The 20143-nt window shown below is 42.4% G+C and overlaps 1 protein-coding gene across 3 annotated transcripts in view; it reads right to left on the bottom strand.

Moving 5' to 3' along the window:
- The window catches only part of AUTS2 (activator of transcription and developmental regulator AUTS2), a 1187404-nt gene that overhangs the window by 887897 nt on the left and 279364 nt on the right, over positions 1-20143 (bottom strand). For all 3 annotated transcript variants that reach the window (XM_066274625.1, XM_066274627.1, XM_066274626.1), the window contains exon 2: positions 9010-9222. In XM_066274625.1, coding sequence (XP_066130722.1) covers positions 9010-9222 — 213 coding nt within the window. The remainder of the gene's footprint in view (positions 1-9009; positions 9223-20143) is intronic.

The following is a 20143-nucleotide window of genomic DNA, read 5'->3' as shown; positions in this document are numbered from 1 at the left end:
TTCACAGAAGCCCCAGAGTTGTCCTGAGTTAGGTGGTCCAAAGACCACCCTTTGAGAAACATTTTTCTGTATGTTTCCTACCCAGAAATTGCAGCTAACTGCTTCTCAATCCCAATTATAACTAGTCTCAACCACGCAGAACCAGCGCTGGCAATTAGGACGTGTCCGGCTCTGTACTACATGATTTCAAGACATGTGACACGAGCGCTTCCTGAGCAAATGCAGGTGCAAACAGTGATCACAGAACGGCCTGCTACAACAGCATCACTGTAGGCAGACACGCGGGAGGAGTGGCAGCTTCTGCAGAGCTGTGATCAATGAATGCAGGTGAAGTGTTTCAGCAGGCCTCTGGAAAGACACCAGGTGTCTGACAGGACTTGCCTGCATTTGTGAACCACTCCGTAGGTTTCAGTTTGTGTGTGTCTGCAAGCACGAGGGTGAGGATATGCGCCCCTAGGTGTGAAAAGACCCAAAGCTCCTGCAAGAACTTGGTTGCATCTGCTTGGTATGAAATTGTCAATGCTTGCATCGATATGCAATGCTCCAGAATTCCTTTAGAATGCCGCAATAGGTTCTCCTAGACATCATTAGGGCCCAGCAGCAGCTCAAGTGCACTAAAACAGTCGGGTTCCTGTGGCAAAGCAGGTCTAATGGGACTGAGGGTTAAGTACAGCAAAGGGTGTGTCATTAAGGTCCCTCAGCCGGAGCCTCGGGACTCTCTAAAAGCCAGTATCAGTCCTACTCACACAGAACATATAAATCAGCTACTACTCACTGAAATGTTCAAGGGAAAGCTAAAAAGAATGCAGTAATACTGTATCTATCTTCATATTTAATTAAAAAGAGAGCTAACAGCACTTCCAAGAGGGAGGTCATTCCTTGTTCAGCACAAGATTTCTCTGTGCAAAGCTATTTTGAGAATGGGCAATAAAACAATTCAACACACAAACACTTACAAAAGCTACCATTTCGGAAATGCTACTGACGCTTTAGCTAACAACTCTGAAGATGAAATACAAACGGCAATCCGGCAGCTGGAAGCAGCCATAGAGAGGCAAAAGCATCATCCACTGTCAAAATTCAATCTAATGCACCATCCTCCTCGTCCCTCATCAGGCCTGGAGGCCCCAACTGCCTTCACCAGAATTGTATCACAGAGAAAGGTTTATCGGAAGAAAAGGTATATGCAAGAAGTTAAATATAATCTCTCAAAGTTCAAGAGATCAAATACTCATTTTGTATACCAACTGTATGAACAAAAAAAGGAAGAATAATGGTATCCTACAAAAAACTAAGAGAGAATACTACAAGATAATAGCAGATTTAAAATAACCACCTTACACCGTTGTCTGCATTTAAAGAGAACCACACAGAGGTGAGCTGTGGGCAGATGGCTTCATTTCCAGCCCAGTGAGTGCACAGTTGGCTCTCTGGGTAGGAGGAGACATTCAGCTCTGCCTATGTGCACATACTGGATCTTCAAAATACACCTTCGTCTTTCCCTCCTTGGAAAAATAATTACAAATTGGGCATCAAGACATCCAACAGTTCTCAAGTAACATTCACCACACAGAGTTACTGCCTGTGCCTGCCTTAAAGCCCACCCACAATTTCATTTTCAATTAGCAGCTCTTCGGAAGGCAGTAATGAAAGCACTTGCTAAAGAGCATTCAGATGTCACTGAAAGACTGCAAACCCAAACTGTAAATAGCACATTATGAGTCGCCTGTCACCACCATCAACTCCCACGAGAATCTCGCCACACGTGGCTATCACAACCATCTGCTCAGCTCCCACCAACACCGCTGCAAACCACACAGCCACCCACCCACTTCCACCTCCCACTTGATACCTGTCATGCAGACTTGTGTGGAGATGGCCTTGCTGTGAGCAGAGATTAGAATGCAGAACACACAGAGGCTTATTTCATGATCTGCTACTAAAATCTGACTATATACAGGCAACACTTTATCATTAGGAGAGGGAAAATGTAAAATGAACACCAAAAGGCTGTCTTTCATAAAGAAGGGGAGTTCTGTCTACTCTCATCAACTATCAAAGGTGTAGTGGCCAAATTTTGTTAAGAAAGAAAAAAACATGTTCTTTCACCATTCAATCACTAGTATTACAGGAATTCATGTCAGATAAAGTTGAGAATCATGTCTGTCACTTTGTCCTTCTTATTCATCTACAGTATATGGGATTTAAACACCCTTGATCATGAAGTTTTGTACACACATACACAGAACAAATCATGACTTAGGATCTAGTGAATGTCACTGTTTTACGGAATAACTGTGATAGGTCTCAGGATCGCGCAAACCGAGTTACTGCCAATTCCTTTCACTGCAGTTGCTTTTCCAGTTTCAGCCTATTTTCTCTCTGTAGGTTTTATTTTATGAGATGGTAGTCAATGTGCTATGTTCATTTCTGGTCAAACTTCCTAAATTTTAATTAAGAATTATACAGGTCACTTGGGATAAAATTTATGACCGGGCACATCACTCCAAACACTTCTGTCTCTCCGAAGTTGAGTGTTGGTTATACTCACACTTACCAACATTCAGGGCTGATAGAACATATCTCGGACAACTATATGAAGCAGCAAAAACCATACACTCAAAAGATCTAGAACTCAAAAAATGACTATTACTGTTTCCATATGCCCAAGTTAAACAAAACAAAATAAAATAAAACACCTTCCATATAATTTATTGTATTAGTTCCAGGTTTTCAAACAAATACCTCCAATATAATATATAACTAATTCTGAACAGAGGTAAGTCTGACTTGGGGTTTCCTCAGTAACCGTTTTAAAACTGGCATCTTATCCTTAATTAAAGTCAGTCAAGGTTCCAAGAATGATTTTAAACCAATCTTTCTTCTCCCAATTTTTCTCTATGTTTTTACTCTTATTTTTATAAATTGAGCAAAGGGTAAAAAGTAACATGCAACTTAAATCCATAAGAAGGAAAAATAAAGTTTTATTTAATATCTGTTTGAATTTTTCATGTGACTACACAATTTCTGAAAAACAGATGAAATCCCAATTAATACATTAAACTTCAAAGTTTGAAATATGAAGTAAAAATGATTTAACTGCAGCTTACATTTCTTGATATTAGCTCAAGGCACCTCCAGTCATTTAACCATTGTAACAAATGTATTTATGAAAGAGCACAGAGCAAAGTTCATATGGCTTTTTTATTACACAAGTATAATCCTTAATTACATCAGTGTTTCAAATGCTCTGATTTCCAGACACCTGTAGGCTCTACACTCAAGCTGGATAAATACCTGTGTGAGTTCAGCCTGGATTTCCAACCAAAACTAATTAGCAGTTCTTCAGATATATGACTTGAACTGAATCTGTTTAATCAAAGTTTTCCATTATAAATCCTCTTTCGCAAGTTAATTTCCACCAGTAACAAATGTCACAGAGAAGTCCTCAAACAACCTGAGTCAATCTAACTGCAATAAAGGATCAGCCTCAAAGGAAAAGAGCACGGGCGAGGTCACCTGCCCCATCAGGATGAGCAGAAGCACAGATGGTGGCTTAGTCACCTGGACCCTCTGTACCGGCAAAAACCACTTACTCCAAACAATGTCATGCAGAGTAGAAGCAACCACCAGGCACAGCTCTAACAAAAGCTCTAATTTTAAATACTTGGCACTGGGATCCATTCTTCTTCTTTCTAAAAATCAGTAAGCATTTTTGGTATCCATAATTTGTAATTTGGTATACATTGTGTTATCTTCATTGTCAGCTCCAAATCCTCCACCTATTTCCTGTGGTTCAGTTCACACCGGAAACAGAAAGGGCAGGCCAATGGACTAGATGGAGATTTAGGAATCTGCAGAGGCAGATTTAACAGCGGGCACAGCAGGCGCACACCCAGGCCCCAACTTCTGAAGGGCCCCACAAAACCCCAAGTTTACACTTTTTCTAATGACACCAAGTTTGGTTTCATACATGCAATTTAAACAGTAATAGTATATAATATTTTTTATTTATTTAAAAATACAGTTAACATGTATTTTTATTTTCCCTGTTTCTCTCTTTTTTAAGGGGCCCAATATTTTCTTCTGCTCCCAGGACCTCAACCGACCTTAATTGACCTCTGGGAATATACATCCAGAACCAAGTTTGAGGGTTCTCTAAACTCTCATCAACTTTTCCTCATTGCCTCTCTATTTTTATTGTTTTTTTAATTTAAGATTTTACTTAATGATTTTTAGAGAGACAGTGAGGGGTGGTGGATGGGGGAGGATTGGGAAGCATCAACTCATAGTAGTTGCAAGCCCAGGGTTTCAAACCAGCTTACCTCAGTGTGCCAGGTCGACGCTTTATCCACTGCGCCACCACAGGTCAGGCACCTCTCTGTTTTTAAAAATGCTTTGTTCCCTTGGTGTTTTAAATGATAAAGTACTAAACTTTTAAAGCATCCCTTATGGTCTAATAGTTATACATAGTGAATGAAAGTTTACCTCAAAACACTAGGAAGAATTAAGGTTTCCCGAAGTGCTTCCGAGGGAAGTCATCATTTGGCTCAACTTTTTGGCAGGATGTTACTTCACCGTGTTCTCGGGGGTTTCATTGTGAAGTCGTCTCCCCGCCAGAGAATACAGCTCCCTACAGCGAGGACCTACACACTCCTGTTTTTATCTTCCCCTCTCCGAAGTCTAAGTTAAAAAAGAGAAACTACCATATCCTTCTTAGTAAGAGCTAAAACTGTTTTATATAACAGCTGAGTGCACACATAATAAACAAATAGCTCCGTGTAGGACAAGTATAGGCCCAGGGACAGGGGTCAGAAAGACATGTACTCTTTTGTGTAACAGTTAACTTGCTCCTTTATTTTTTCAAACCCCTTTGGAAATGAAGGAGACTGTGTAAATTCACCATACCAAGAAAAGAAAGAAAGGAAGAACAACCATTTTACAAGACAGTTGCCAGCTCAGCATCTTCTAAGGCAGTGTGTATTTATACTTAAAAATATAACTCAACAAATAATTTCCAGGGGGGTGATTAGGTGCTGCTGACGAGCTTTCCATTACCAGTATGGAAACATATTGAGAACGGAGGTTTCCTAATCAAGCAGGAGAAGGACAAACAGCTTGGTTTCAGAAATACGCATCTCCCTTATAAAACTATTTAATTGCACTCTCACAGTAAAAAGATTAGTTGCCTTCAACGGATTCTCAGGAGGAAAAAAAAGATCCTATTATTTCCTCTCCACTAAGGAGTAACATCTTCCCATAATTACAGGAAAGCTGTGTGTTGAGTTCCCTGCTCAGGAAGTACCATTTCCTAATAAAATGCAAACTTAATCCACTCTCACCAAGTCAAAAATAAAGACTACATTCTCAGCTCCCACTACCTTGTTTCATCTGTAGTTCTTGTGATTATCACTCCCTGGAAGAGAGGCACTGAACAACAATCCATTAATGTGGAAACTCTCCTCCAGGCTCCCTCCCAGCTGAGGTGGCAGATTCGGTTACTTTATCCGGTAAGGGGCAACGGCAGCAGGGGAGGGGAGAGGCAGCAGAGGGTGTGGAGTAATTGTGACGTGTGCGGGCATCTGGCAGGATAGAGAAGCAATCACAAATATCCTTAGCACAAGTTTCTGAACGTACACTGTAGCCATAAAACACTCCTGTGGCCCCTTTTACCAATGATCTCACAACAGACGGCCCTTGTCGGCACTGACACACAACCAGCCGGGCCTCCGCCTCCCACTAGGGACGCATCTCACACCTCTCCTTTCAGTGTCTTCACAGAGCCAGTCAGGCTCCAAAACCGAAAGACCCTCAGACCTAGCATGGTCTTCCCGTGCAGACCTCAACAGCGCTATGTATTTCTGTGTCAGGCGTCGCTTCAAAGAGGAAGGGGCCTGAGGAACCTCCCATTTCACAGATGGGCAGCAGCAGACCGGGGTTTGTTCCGGGGGTCATGGCAGCACATGTAAGTCTGGGAATATTGCAAACAAAAAGTTTCAGAGCTTTATCTCCATTATTAATTTCTCCTTCCCTTCCTATTAGAAAAATAATACTTGATTTGGGCTGTATATTTTGTCATGAACACTGATGATAAGAAAACAGCACTGGTTTTTAAAGCCCAGCCCGTACCTAAGCCAAAATACAATTCTCTCTTTCTGTCTCTCTGATCCACGGAGTCTTTCAAACATTTTGCCAAAAACAAGGACAGATTTGATTTCAAATACCAGTACTACCGGAATGCTGATTGGGAGGACCAAAAGCTACTCAAATTTGAGACATACACTCTCTCCCCAAAGGACAAAGTAGGAAGAAGAATGTTAAGGACAGAGAATGGGAAAGTCATGGTCTGGGAATAAGAGTGAGCAAGGATGAGGAAGCAGGGCTTAGTGCAGACTCAGAATTAAGTTGGTTTTCTCCCTGAAAGGGTAAGAAGCTCCCACCTACCCTGTTGGGAGGGAGAGCCTGGGAGAGGTGGTGGTGATTACACTGCAGCCAATCTCCACTGGGGAATACCATATTTCCCCGTGTATAAGACACACCCATGTATAAGATGCATTTTAATCTTGGGGCCCATAATTGGAAAAAAAGACAACAAGCGTGAAAAGTGGGAAATGCAGGTAAAAAAGAACTACAGCCACTGCATAAGATGCACCCAGATTTTAGACCCCAAATTTTTCAGAAAATGGTGCATCTTATACATGAGGAAATACAGTAGTACTTTCCTCACACATCTAGCACATCAAGGCTTTAGTTGGAAGTCACAAATACCATGGGAACAACACAGTCCATGGAAGCTAGCCCTTATTCCCCCATCTCACTCTCTGAAAACAAACCTAATATTAATAAAAAAAAAACTAAAGCTTTATCCAAAAGTGCTTGCTTTCAAACATTCAGCTTTCTCTGCCCTGGTATTTTATCCAGATTCTTCTTGTGCCTTTCTATGACCAAAATCACTGCTTCTGACCACTACTCAAGTAGTTTCTAGAAATACTTAAGATTCCCTGCATCCTATGACCTGGAGTCCTCCTTCTCTTCATGCCCATTCCTCTTCTCAAGAAAGGCAGAATGTACAGAGGTAATGAGCAAGCCACAGAAATCTGGGTCTGAATCCTGCCTCTGTCCCTCACTGCTAAGTGGCCTGAGACAAGCCACGTGACCTCTTTGAGCCCTAGCTGCCACATCTGTAAAGTACATCATATTACCTACCACCTACAACTATTATGAGAACTGCAGATGATACTGCACAAACTCTCCCACTGAAAGACTGTAGCAGGCATGCATTAGATAAATGTAATGACTAATATAACTGCAATCTGGCATTTCATTTCAGGACACATGTACTTCTTGAGAAACTGCCTTGTGTGTACATTTGGGGACACTTCCCTGAGAGCCTTCTGTGTCCATGCTGAAACCCCTCACTCGAGATGTCTTCTCAGGAGCATACCCTTTTCTATTACCTATCAGGTTGAACGCTGACCCCAAACTGTCCACTAGATCTAACTGAAGCTTTTGATCCTTCCTATCTTTTAACTGAAAATCATCACCAAAAATATACTCTAGATGCTTTACAGGAATTATTTCCAAACTGGCCTGACCATTACCAAACACGCACTTTCTAAGACTACAAATATCTGTGCCTCCCCTCCCTGAGGATTCTAATGCATTAGGTCCTAGGGAGGGGCCAGGACTTTGTGTTTTAAAAGGCTTATGATAATGGTTCTAATGACCTATGAGGTTTTAGAACCCCTGCCTGACTAGGCGGTGGCGTAGTGGATAGAGTGTCAGACTGGGATGCAGAATACCCAGGTTCAAGACCCTGAGGTCGCCAACTTGAGCGTGGGCTCATCTGGCTTGAGCAAAACTCACCAGCTTGGCCCCAAATTCGCTGGCTTGAGCAAGGGGTTACTCAGTCTGCTGAAGGCCCGCAGTCAAGGCACATATGAGAAAGCAATCAATGAACAACTAAGGTGTCGCAACAAAAAACTGATGATTGATGCTTCTCTTCTCTTTTCATTCCTATCTATCCCTCTCTCTGTCTCTGTAAAAAAAGAACCCCTGCCCTTCTATAATCCCAGGTCTTCCCCCTCTGCAGACAAACATGCGCAAACTCGAAATGACCTGTTCAGCTTCTAATTAGAGCACATGCTCTCTGAAATACACACCCCTCCAGATTCCTGCAAGGGACAGTCGGCCCCACCCAGTGGTCTTGCCACAAATAAACAAGACACACCCTGACACAAGTAACTCAGCAGGCACCCAGGCCTCCGGATTTGTGCAGGAAACCTGCTATAAGCCGCTTCATTTCTCATTATTAATCTATCTCATGTGGGGATTTCCACAGGCAGAAAGCCTCTCCAAATGCCAAGAGCTATATTTTCTTGTGGATCATCGAAACCTAATTATTAACAGACCCGTAAGCCCCATTGCCAGACTTTCATCCAGTCGGGAGATCAGAAAGACAGTCCTGAATTATAGGCTACAGAGAGCAGCTAAGGAACCAAAAGGCCAATTCATTTCTTTGCCACTGCTCTCCCACACGCCACAGTATCTGCACTTCCCAGGAAGATGCAGACCCCTGCAAGGCTCTGCTCGCATGTAGGGAACCATGTTTAGCACCTCAGAACATTCAGATACACGGCGTATGTGATCAAATCTGCCTGTTCTGTTTGTCCTAATCATGAGGCACTCTCCCCTACCAGCCGGTCTATCTTGACTGCCATCAGGATTTCAGCCAGTCGGCTCTAAACGCCAACAGCAGCAGCATCGAGCTTTGTTAGAGAGAGCGCATCTGACTACAAGGATACCATGCTGAAGTTTCACATCCTAGTAAAAGAACCCTGAGCTTGGTTTGCTGTCATCTTTTAGAAGAAAAGCACCAAGTTCTGCAGGGCAGCCTTCCAGCATCCCAGAAGGGTCCCTTCTCCACCTGCTGGGAAGAACCACAGAGGGACAGGCACCGAAGGGGGGGATTTTGCGGCCACAGTAGAGAACCAAACCAAGCAGCCTCACCTGTCTGAGTCCCTTTGGCATCTTCTTTCTCTTCCCAAGGTGCTGGCAGAGATTGCGGTCATTTTCTCGGTCTGAGCTGCAGTGATGCGGGTGGCTGAGGCGGCTCTTCTTAGAGTGAAAGGACAAGCCGTTGGTAAGTGCTTCTCGTTTCTTCTTGGTCAGAGGGGCCTGGCGTTTCTCCACACGTTCCTGAGGCTTAAGTGCTACATCTTTCTGTAGAAAGGAAGAGGAAGAAAGCGAAGAGGTGGGTATATAGGTATCTAGGGTCACACTCAAAATGTAGGTTAACTGGGGTTAATAAAGGAAGGGTGGGAAGGGCAAGAAGTGAAATCTGAGAATACCTAAAACCAAGAAAAACAGCCCTCAATTTTTTGAATACCTAATGCCACCACAAATATATCCTCTTTCTATTCTTGATGGGCAAAAATTTGACTAATCACAAAGTACTTGTCCATTAAATATGATTTTGCTGCTGCCTGGGACAGTGGCTTTCCATTTGATTCTGTGCTGGGTCCAACACACCATATTCCCCCAGGAGGCTTAATACACTCACTTCCCAAGATGGTACATCAATTATGTTTTTGAATAAGGAGTACTAAGTGCATGCGCTATTCAAAAACAGCACCACAAGACTGAATACACCAGGGCCAGGTGGATGTGAGCCAGCAAGAAACTGTCAATTCATACGATTAAAATGTTTCCTTAATGCATTATATTTTTACCACAAGGTCCTCTGAGCACCCTTAATTCCCATCTTCTCTGCAAAATGTAACAATATTATCACCAAGATCAAAAGCAACTTTTCATTTATTGCTGGGGTGTAGCTGGGGTTGGGGAAGAGGGGAGGAGAAGGGAGATGGCTGCTCTGGAATAGAAGGCAGCATCTGTAGAAACTACTGGCAAAAGTTTCCAGCCACACAACCTTGTAGAGTTATGTGCCTGCAGGCAGCTCAGGATATACTGAGATCCCAAAAGACCCGGGTTCAAGCCTTGGCACTTACATTATTCATTATGAGAGCTGGAACAAGTCACTGTGACTCTGAGCCCATGGATGAAATGGGCTCAGATAGCATCTGATGTCATACATGTGAATGCCCTTTGACCCCAGAGAAATGCTGTCACCTTAAGCACTAAAATGAAAAGAACCTGGCACTCTTATCATTTGTGAGTGGCTAGCATCTTCCTTTCACAGAAAGTGCTCCTTCGGGGGCAGCACCCACCCCACAATTATGTGAGGGCACATAATTTCTCAGTGTGTGTGGTCCTAAATGCACATTTAAAAATAACACAAAACCGGAACAGAAATTTCCCTTTACCCATTTCTCCTTCTCAACACGCCACCAGTTCCCCTCCTTCAGCCTGTACTCTTGAGGCAGATTTCTATTCTAGCGCTCCTACTGCTAACACCCCAACTCCCCCTCCGATACACACAGAGCCCCTTGGTATCTTTCCCGGGATAAGCTAACAGCCATTACTTGGGGCCTCGGACCTTTGTGTCTGCCTGGCTTGACCTGCAAAGCCGTCCTTTTCACAACTCTTTTTCTAGTTCAAGGACTTTCTGCATTGCTGCCTGCTCAGGAAGACCTTTATCACTGCAAAAGCAATGCCCTTAGGCTTTCACTCATTCAACAAATACAGTATTTTTTGTGCACCTAGTATATACCATGTACAAACTTTTCACTGTCCTATGGTGCTAAGAAAACAATTATGGGGGGGATCTCCACTTTATGGAGTTTAGAACTTAGGGGACAAATACTAATCAAAGCACACCAATATATCATTGCAAACTGAACTAACTGCTCTAGAGGAAAGGTAAAGGATACTAAAACTCGGAGAAATGGTCTAGTCCAGTGAGTTTCAATCTTTTTACACTTGGGGACTGGTGACCCAGCCAGCTGGAAACGGAAACACACAATGAATTGAGTTTTATCCCACCATGCATAACAGTGCAACATGGTACAAGCTGGTGATTTGATCAATGTCTGAACTCCACACATACGATGCACTGAAAAGTACTTAAGTTTGTCTGAATGCTTTTTGTCTATTGCACATTACCTGTAAAATGCTCTACATGGAGCAAAAGGTGTTCGGACAAGACTACAAGTTCCACAGAGATCTCTAAGACAACCTCAGTAGTATTTTCATCGATGATACGGTCTGATAAGTGGCAATTACCCTGAGCAAATTCAACTAAGATCATTGGATTTATAACCTTTATACAGTGTGTCCGTAAAGTCATGATGCACTTTGGACTGGTCACAGGAAAGCAACAAAAGACGACAGAAATGTGAAATCTGCACCAAGTTAATTCTGGGTTTTTTTTATTATTATTTATTCATTTTAGAGAGAAGAGGGAGAGACAGAGAGAGAGAAGGGGGGAGGAGCTGGAAGCATCAACTCCCATATGTGTCTTGACCAGGGAAGCCCAGGGTTTCGAACCGGCGACCTCAGCATTTCCAGGTCGAGACTTTATCCACTGCGCCACCACAGGTCAGGCAAATCTGCACCAAATTAAAGGAAAACTCTCCCAGTTTCATACCTATTCAGTGCAGTTCGATGTGGGCTCACGCACAGATTTTTTAGGGCTCCTTAGTAGCTATCCCGTATAGCCGCTACAGACTCGTCACTGACTGATGGCTTACCAGAACGGGGTTTCTCCACCAAACTGCCGGTTTCCTTCAACTGCTTATCCCACCGAGTAATGTTATTCCTATGTGGTGGCGCTTCATTATAAACGCGCCGATATTCACGTTGCACTTTAGTTGCGGATTCAAATTTAGTGAGCCACAGAACACACTGAACTTTCCTCTGTACCGTCCACATCTCGACTGGCAGGGCTGTGAGCTGCTCTGCTGTATACACGGTGTTACGTCATCATCTGTGCATGCGCACATGCTGCCACATCATCCGGCAGAAACTGGGAGGGTTTTCCTTTTATTTGGTGCAGATTGCACATTTCTATCGTCTTTTGTTGCTTTCCTGTGACTGGTCAAAAGTGCACCATGACTTTACAGACACACTGTATTACAAAACCAGGGTGATTAACTCTTTCACAGACTGGCATGAAATTTCTGGCAGACTGGCACTGGTCTGCAGACCAGCAGTTGAAAGATGCTGGTCTAGTCCAGAGGAGAGAATTGTAGCTGAAGAGCTGACCGCCATTCGACCTAGGTTTGCAAGTTTGAACAGAGAAAACAGCTTGTGCAAAGGCCCTGAGTCAGCTGGCAGCATAATCCCTTGAAGAATGAGGGCAGGGATACGTAACATTCACCTCAGTAACCCCAGGGCTTCACATATGGAGTCAGGCAAATACTATAATAGGTGATGTATATGTTCATGCTTGCTAGATAAATATATGTGAGATGACTAGTTAAATTACCCAAACCTGCGAACCACAATAATGATCTACTCATATCCCAAGATTCCTTTAACACAGATTGAAGCAAGCTAGAAAAGCTGATTGAAGCAGGAAACCAAGCAACCTAGCAGGCACTGATGACAAACAAGAAAGATCACAGAAAAGAGCAAGCAGCCCCAGAAAAGGAGAAAAGCCTTGTCCTTGGAGCAAAAAGATATCAGAGATAACAATCTTATAGGGCAAATGATTGCCTCTGGGCTAACTTCCAGCTGCTATCTCTGCAGAGGAGTCACCCTCTGCCGCGGAAGAGGCAGCTCTCCTGAGGCAATGAGGATATGGTGAGCAGTGTTTAGGGGACAAGCTGAGTTAAGGCAAGTGCACATGGACATTGATTCCACAGTCTCAGAACCTTGTACACTAGGCCTAACATGTGGTAAATGTTCAGTAAGTCTGCTAGATTTATTCCTTCGTTCAGGGTCCACTACCGGTCAAGCTAGGTCAGACATGGACTCAACTCAAACTGCTCAGTGCTCCGTCTCACATGCAGTCACGATAGCTAGCGAGTAGGAGAAGACACTCGGGTATAATGGCAACGCTAGCAGAAGCAGTCAGGTAAGTTCCGTCATGAGCTGCTTCTATACAATATGTTTAAATTGCACCACTTCTGAGAATAATAAATAAACTCCACACATGGTTTAAATAAAAAAAAAAAAAAACCCTTTCATTCTCATACAACCCACCTACTGCCCTGCGTTATATGTATGTAGTCTCGGATTAATAAACAAATGATATTTAATAATGTATCAACTATGCATTAAAAAAAATTATGCCATTTTCTTTGGAGACCAAATCGTTCATACCGAAGGTGCTCCAAAGTATATTGAAAATTATGTGCAATTCCATACAAGTGTGAATTAATATTTATGAGAATGTCGTATAATTTTTTTTCAAATTCATTTTATTTTCAGGTGGCATATTAATCAAGGCATTCTCCCTGCACTGCAGAACAGTTACACCGAGCAAACAGACCCCATGCTGTGACAGTAGCCTATAAGAGACCTGCCGAGTGAAGCCTTAGCGGCAACAGTTCCATCCTCTAAGCTCCAATTAATACTGAGATGTGCAACTATGGAGGGTGGGGAGGAGGGCGAAGAGAAACCGGAACAAAATGTGTGTAGAGGTGGTGGCTTAAGAGGTAAAGAAAAAGTGAACAGTGTTTTAAAAGGTTTTGTTGTATAAGAGGTTTGTATTTTCAAACACTAGAGACTATATTTTTTTCAAAGGTACAGTTTTATTTATAAATTACTATATAGGCCCTTTAGTACATTTCCTGAGTCAGCCAGGCCCCGTTTCTTTATTCCCTCCATAAACACAGTGACTGACTGCTTACTAAGTATACATTAAAATAATCATTTAAATTTTCATTGACGTTCTTGGGACAAAAAAAAAAAAAAAAAAGGATAAAACCAGTTTACTCTAACCAATGAGAATTAAAAACAAATAGGTTGAAAATAAACCAATCAGCCTTTAATATTCTAAAGAGCTGTGCACACAATTATACACACGTGTATATGTGTACATATCAGCAATTTTCAACCTTTTTCATCTTAGGGCACACATAAGCTAGTAACGAAAATAATGAGGCACATCAAAAAATACATTTTTTTTGCCTATCAGAAAAAAAATTGGTATAAGTTTGATTTACTCACACTAGACAGCTACTGTTGTGTTGGCTGTTATCATTTTTTTTTAGTTGACAATCTAAAGCAAAAGAGGTCAATGCCCCTTACTAAACAAGCAAGTACTGCGTATTTTAAAAATTCTTTCTCACCAATGTTGTTCACACCACAGCAGCTGAACATTGCTGGTATATAGATCCACAAACCCACCACCAAGAAACTATCAGCAACTCATTTAAGAATTTCGTTAAAGGAACATGAACAGTCTATAAAATAATGCTACAGTATGGGGAATAAAACTGTCTAGTGTATAAAATAACTTAGAATCAATAAATGACGATTTTCAGGCTAAGCTAGTGATTCTCAACGAAAACTAATGTCCATCAGAACTACCTGTAGGGCTCTCTGAAAAGAGGAGACAATGCCCCCTTCTCAGCAAGGGAAGTGTTTCTCAAACAAGCACTGGGAGGAAAAGGGAAGGAGGGAAGGAGGGCAGAAGGACCAGAAAGAGATCAAGAAAAATGCTGGAAGGCATCCACTTGACAGTCACAATAAAAGCAAGAAAGCCAGCCAGCCAACAGCAGAAGGCTGACTGTGAGGTAAAAAGATTTAGACCTATTTGCTGGCAATAGAGGGGGTAAGTGCACAAGCCATGCACAACAGATGGGAACAGGCTTCATGAACAGTTGAAAGCAAGTGATTTTTAGGTCACTGGTGATGGAGGGCAGGGGCACAGGCAGCACATATGCTGAGAGGCTCAGAGACCAACTAACCAATATCAGTGATCTTGCTCTTGACTTCCCTTTCTCCCAAATGACGATCTTCCCCCAAAGGTTTTCACTACCATTCCTGAATTTCAAAGTGAGATGGTTCGGCGCGGTGCGAACTGGGGGAGAGCCACAAGCTGCTGACGAAACACAATGTAGACTGCAGGGCTCCATTTGCTGATTACAGATGACTCCAGAGACAATGAAAAACAAGGACACGATTTGACTGCCTTGCACCAAGTGGGTTTCAGAAAGCAAGTCTCTATCTGATTTTCCAACCAAACGAATCTGAGGGCAGCCCATCTGTGGCAAGTGTGTCTGCGTGTGCCCATGTGTACGAAGACGTGAAGGAGAGGCGCAATTTACATAGAACCTCTTCTCTTAGTTATCTGGTTTTAGGAACTTGCATAGAAAACAACAAAGAAGCCAGAAGGGGAAAAGAATGCTTTGCCTGTCACCGTCAAAAGACATGAATGACTGTGTGCTGTCACTTTCGTCTGTCAAGTCCTTTGTTGTTTATTGTATTACATTTGTACTTGCTTTTGAATGCTTCCACAAACATTAATTGTATAACTCCTCTCAAATACAAAAGAAACGAAAGGGTTTGCGGGGCTCTTAAGACATGAAACATTAGCAAAGAAACAAACATACAGCTCTTTCAAAATTTAAAACCTGTATCAGTATGTTCACATTGGGCCCCCACTTCAGACTTTTGAACAAATGGACTTATCAACAGGCTCTCAGGACCTGAACTTCTCAGAAAGTAGAGGAGAATAAAAGAACTTACAAGCAAAATAAACAATATGGCATTCAAAAGATAATCCCTCATGTTCATCCTCTCTTAACAACAAAATTCCCACTGTATACCGTGTGCCAGACACTTTGTCACCTGTTAGAAATATCTAAGAAAGGATCCTTGAACTCAGGCTGCTTAACAAGGGTAACGGGCAAATCAGTGAGCTATAATAATACTAAAGTAGGGCAGATGAGGAGCAGCGAAGACGGTCTCTACTTCTACTTCACACTGCACTAAAACTACAGCCCTGTATTGGCATAAAGATGGAAAAATTGATCAATGCAACAAAAGAGCAAGTCCAGAAACATACCTACACATTATATATATGAACAACTGGCTTTCATCAAAAGTGCCAAAGCAATTCAGGTGAGAAATGATCATCTTTTTTTTTTTTAAGTGAGAGGAGAGATAGTGAGACAGACTACTGTATGTGCCCCATCCGGGATCCACCAGGCCACCCCCATCTGGGGTCGATGCTCAAATCAAACAAGCTACTATTAGCACCTGAGGCTGACATTAGGACCAACCGAGCTTTCCTCAGCACACAGGGCCAAAGCTGGAACCAATCAAGCCTCTGGTTGTGAGAGGGGAGGGGGGCATAGCAAGGGGAGATAGTGAGGGGAAGAGAAGTAGATGGTCATTTCTCAAACCCAGGATGTCCACATGCAGGACTGATGCTCTATCCACTGAGCCAACTAGCCAGGGCCAATAATAATCTTTTTAACAAATGTTGATGGAACAAGTAGATATCCATATGCCAAAAAAATAATAACAATTTTACCTATATCTCCAGCTAATTAGAAAAATTAACTCAAAATATATAATAAACCTAGATATAAAACATAAAACTTATAGAAGAGAAGATAGGAGAAAACTTTTGTAATCCTATGTTAGGCAAAGATTTCTTAGATATATATATAATATCAAAAGCACAATCCATAAAAGAACAAATTGATAAATTATACTTTATCAAATTTTAAAACTCCTACTCATCAAAAGACACTGTTAAAAAAATAAAGAGAAAAAAACCACAAAATTGAGAAAAATTTTATAAAGTGTATCTCTGAAAAAGTTTTGTAGCTAAAATATATTTAATTACCAAAACTATATAAAAAGAAAAAAATTAATGGGCAATAGATTTGAACTGACTAAAGGAGACATATGGATGGCAAATGAAAACATGAAAAGGTAAACATTAGAAATCATTAGGGAAATGCAAATTAAAACCACAACGAGATCACAACACACAGATTAGAATGGCTGAACTGGAAAAGAGTGACCATACCAAGCTTGGGCAAGGATGTGGCGGAACCTTTCTACACTGTTGGTGGGAATGTAAAATAGTACAGTCACTCTAAACAACAGTTTGGCCATTGTTTTAAAAGATCTAAGTGCACCTACCAGATGATCCAACCATTCTCCTGCTATGCACATAGTTCCCCATAGAAATAAAAGTACATGTCCACATAAAGATTTGCACATGAATTTTCATGTCAGTTTTATTTCTTATAGCCAAATACTGGCAATAACTCAAACGTACAACAACAGATGGCTAAACTGTCGTGTAACTCAGCAATAAAGAGGAGTAACCAACTGATAGATGCTGCAACATGCATAAATATCAAAATAATTATGCTGAGTGAAAGAAATCAAACCAAAAAGAATACATTCTGTATGATTCCATTTATATCAAGTTTAGGAAATATAAAATATTCAATAGTAATAGAAAGCAGATTGGTGGTTCCCTGGTTATAGACAAGAAGAAAAGGTTATAGAAGAAGATCAGGAAACTTTTGGGGTGATGGACACATTCATTGTCTTGGTCGTGGCAATGGTTTCATGGGTGTACACACATGTCAAAACTTACCAAATTTTATACTTTTAACTTGTGGGGTTTACTAATATGTCAGTTGTGCATCAATTTTTAAACCTATCTTTAAAATGGAATGGTATCTATCATTACCAATAACAAGATTGCATTCAGCGTCCATCAAAAGAAACTCATTTTTCAGATTCCTGAAACAAAAAGATGACCCCATTCTGGCTTTTAGCCCATAATGGAGCCTTGAAGTTTCCCCGGGAGAACCCTTAGTTGTGCACATTAAGGTCTCGGGCAGACTGGGGAGCAGCGCACACATCTTCGCATCATTTTCAGTGAGGAGTTTGCATTGATGCCTCATTTCCTTTACTTCTAACAGCACTTCTCAGACGCTAACCTTTTGTAAAGTTTCCTATCTTCCTTTCAAGTATCCTGGTTACTGTTTGGTCACAACCTTTTTCATGAACACCTTAATCAAAAAGCAAACATAGGCCCTGGCCGGTTGGCTCAGCGGTAGAGCATCGGCCTGGCGTGCGGGGGACCAGGGTTCGATTCCCGGCCAGGGCACATAGGAGAAGCGCCCATTTGCTTTTCCACCCCCCCCCTCCTTCCTCTCTGTCTCTCTCTTCCCCTCCCGCAGCCAAGGCTCCATTGGAGCAAAGATGGCCCAGGCGCTGGGGATGGCTCCTTGGCCTCTGCCCCAGACGCTAGAGTGGCTCTGGTCTCGGCAGAGTGATGCCCCGGAGGGGCAGAGCATTGCCCCCTGGTGGGCAGAGCGTCGCCCCTGGTGGGAGTGCTGGGTGGATCCCAGTCAGGCGCATGAGGGAGTCTGTCTGACTGTCTCTCCCCGTTTCCAGCTTCAGAAAAATACAAAAAAAAAAAAAAAGCAAACATATTTTTTATTATTATTAAGTGAGTGAGAAAGGGAGGGAGGGAGGGAGGGAGGGAGGGAGGGAGAGAGAGAGAGAGAACACACAAGAACATCAAGCTGTTCCTGTATGTGCCCTGACCAAGGATTGAACCGGCAACCTCTGTGTTTTGAGATGATGCTCTAAGCATCACTGAGCTATCCGGCCAAGGCACAAAACAATTTTTTACTGTCCTTGATGTAAAAAAAAAAAAAAAAAAAATTGAGGCCACTTAATAAAATACACTTTATACCTGATACATATGACATATGGGAATCCAAATTGGGGGGGGGGCAATAATGAGATCAAGTACAGACAAATTCTACATATAAAAACATCTGTCAAAGGTGCGGTGCGCATGTCAGAGGGCAGGAGCGAAAACAGAAAAGGAACACAAAACCAGCCGCTGACAAGCTCTCCTAAACTCAGCTCCAGGATGAGATCACAACGATCAGCTTAAGTGAGATTTTTGCACACTCTGTGAATTGAAAACATCCCAGCAGTCTCCCATTCCCATAGATAATTGAGAGTTGGCTGCTGTTAGACTTTAACACGCTCAAAGTGGTTGATTCCCTGGCAACCAGATGCTATTGCTTAAAACAGTTTAGGCTCTTAGCCCTGAAGGATTCCTAAAATTGGATTACAGTCCCTCCAGATAATCTGAGAAATACAGCATGACAAAAAGGAAACCTTAAAAAAAAATTAACTCCATAACAGCAACATTCTGAAAGCTGAGCAAAGCATGACTGAGGCAGAAAATCTCATCAGCAAGGGCTTAAGGGCAGTAACACATACAAAGGGTGAGGAGGAAGAGTGAAAGGAACCCGCACCACAGAGGCGAGCACAATGGGAGCCAGGGGAGAAAGCTAGCGCCCAGCGTTCTCAGGCCTTGCCGCGGGCAGGCGGGGGCCTGGTGCCGCCCTGAGTGAGAGGCGGGCAGCGCACACACATCCACTGCTTCCGCCTACTCAGATCTCGTCTACTGAGATCTCACACGCTCATTTGAGAGAATGTGTAATTCTAATGACATCCCCTTTTAATTAGCCATTATTCTTTTTTTTTTTTTACTAGGTATTCCTAGCAAAAGATGAAAAAAGTTAATTAGTGTACTTAGTACACTATAGCAAAATAATGAGTAACTGGCTCTTCTGGGTCGATACTCCAGTTTAGCTCCGCAGGGTGAACGGCTCTAACTTCATCATCCTCCCGGAACTCCGCTGTATGAGGCACACACGAGGTGGGCTTTGACCAAGTGAACGAGAGCAATGAGAACGTCATGCGAGTTCCTCTCCCTCTAGAGGTTGTCCACCACCTCTCTTCCTTTCTTGGAACAGCTTTCATACTATCTATCAATAATTATAGCCCCTCACTCATTCTGGCAAAACCATTACTATTCCCCTAAATACAAAACGGGGGAGAACAGATGCTTCAGGCAACATCATAAATCACTTGGTCACATCCAAGAGAGGACAGGACCATGAAGGAGACTGGGAGAATGTCCGGCACGGCTGTCACTTTTGTGACCTGAGAGCAATGCCAAATTACCCTTCACTGGGTCTCCATATCTCCCTGTTCACAGAAAAATCAAGAATGTTTAATATGATTATCCAGATATTCCAGACAAAGATCCTGACTGGCCAGTAAAATCCTCTTTATATCCAGATACTTGATACTGACAGGTATCTTCCCTTAAAATGTTCCCAACTTACTCTCTTCCCCAGATACCCACATACTACCACATTTTCATTCTAAGTGTCTCTAAGAGTATTCAGCAATTAGCTTAACAATGCTGTGACAGGTACTTTAA

Source organism: Saccopteryx bilineata, chromosome 4 (assembly GCF_036850765.1).
Source record: "Saccopteryx bilineata isolate mSacBil1 chromosome 4, mSacBil1_pri_phased_curated, whole genome shotgun sequence".
Taxonomy (NCBI): Eukaryota; Metazoa; Chordata; class Mammalia; order Chiroptera; family Emballonuridae; genus Saccopteryx; species Saccopteryx bilineata.
This window is presented reverse-complemented; position numbering and strand designations above follow the sequence as displayed.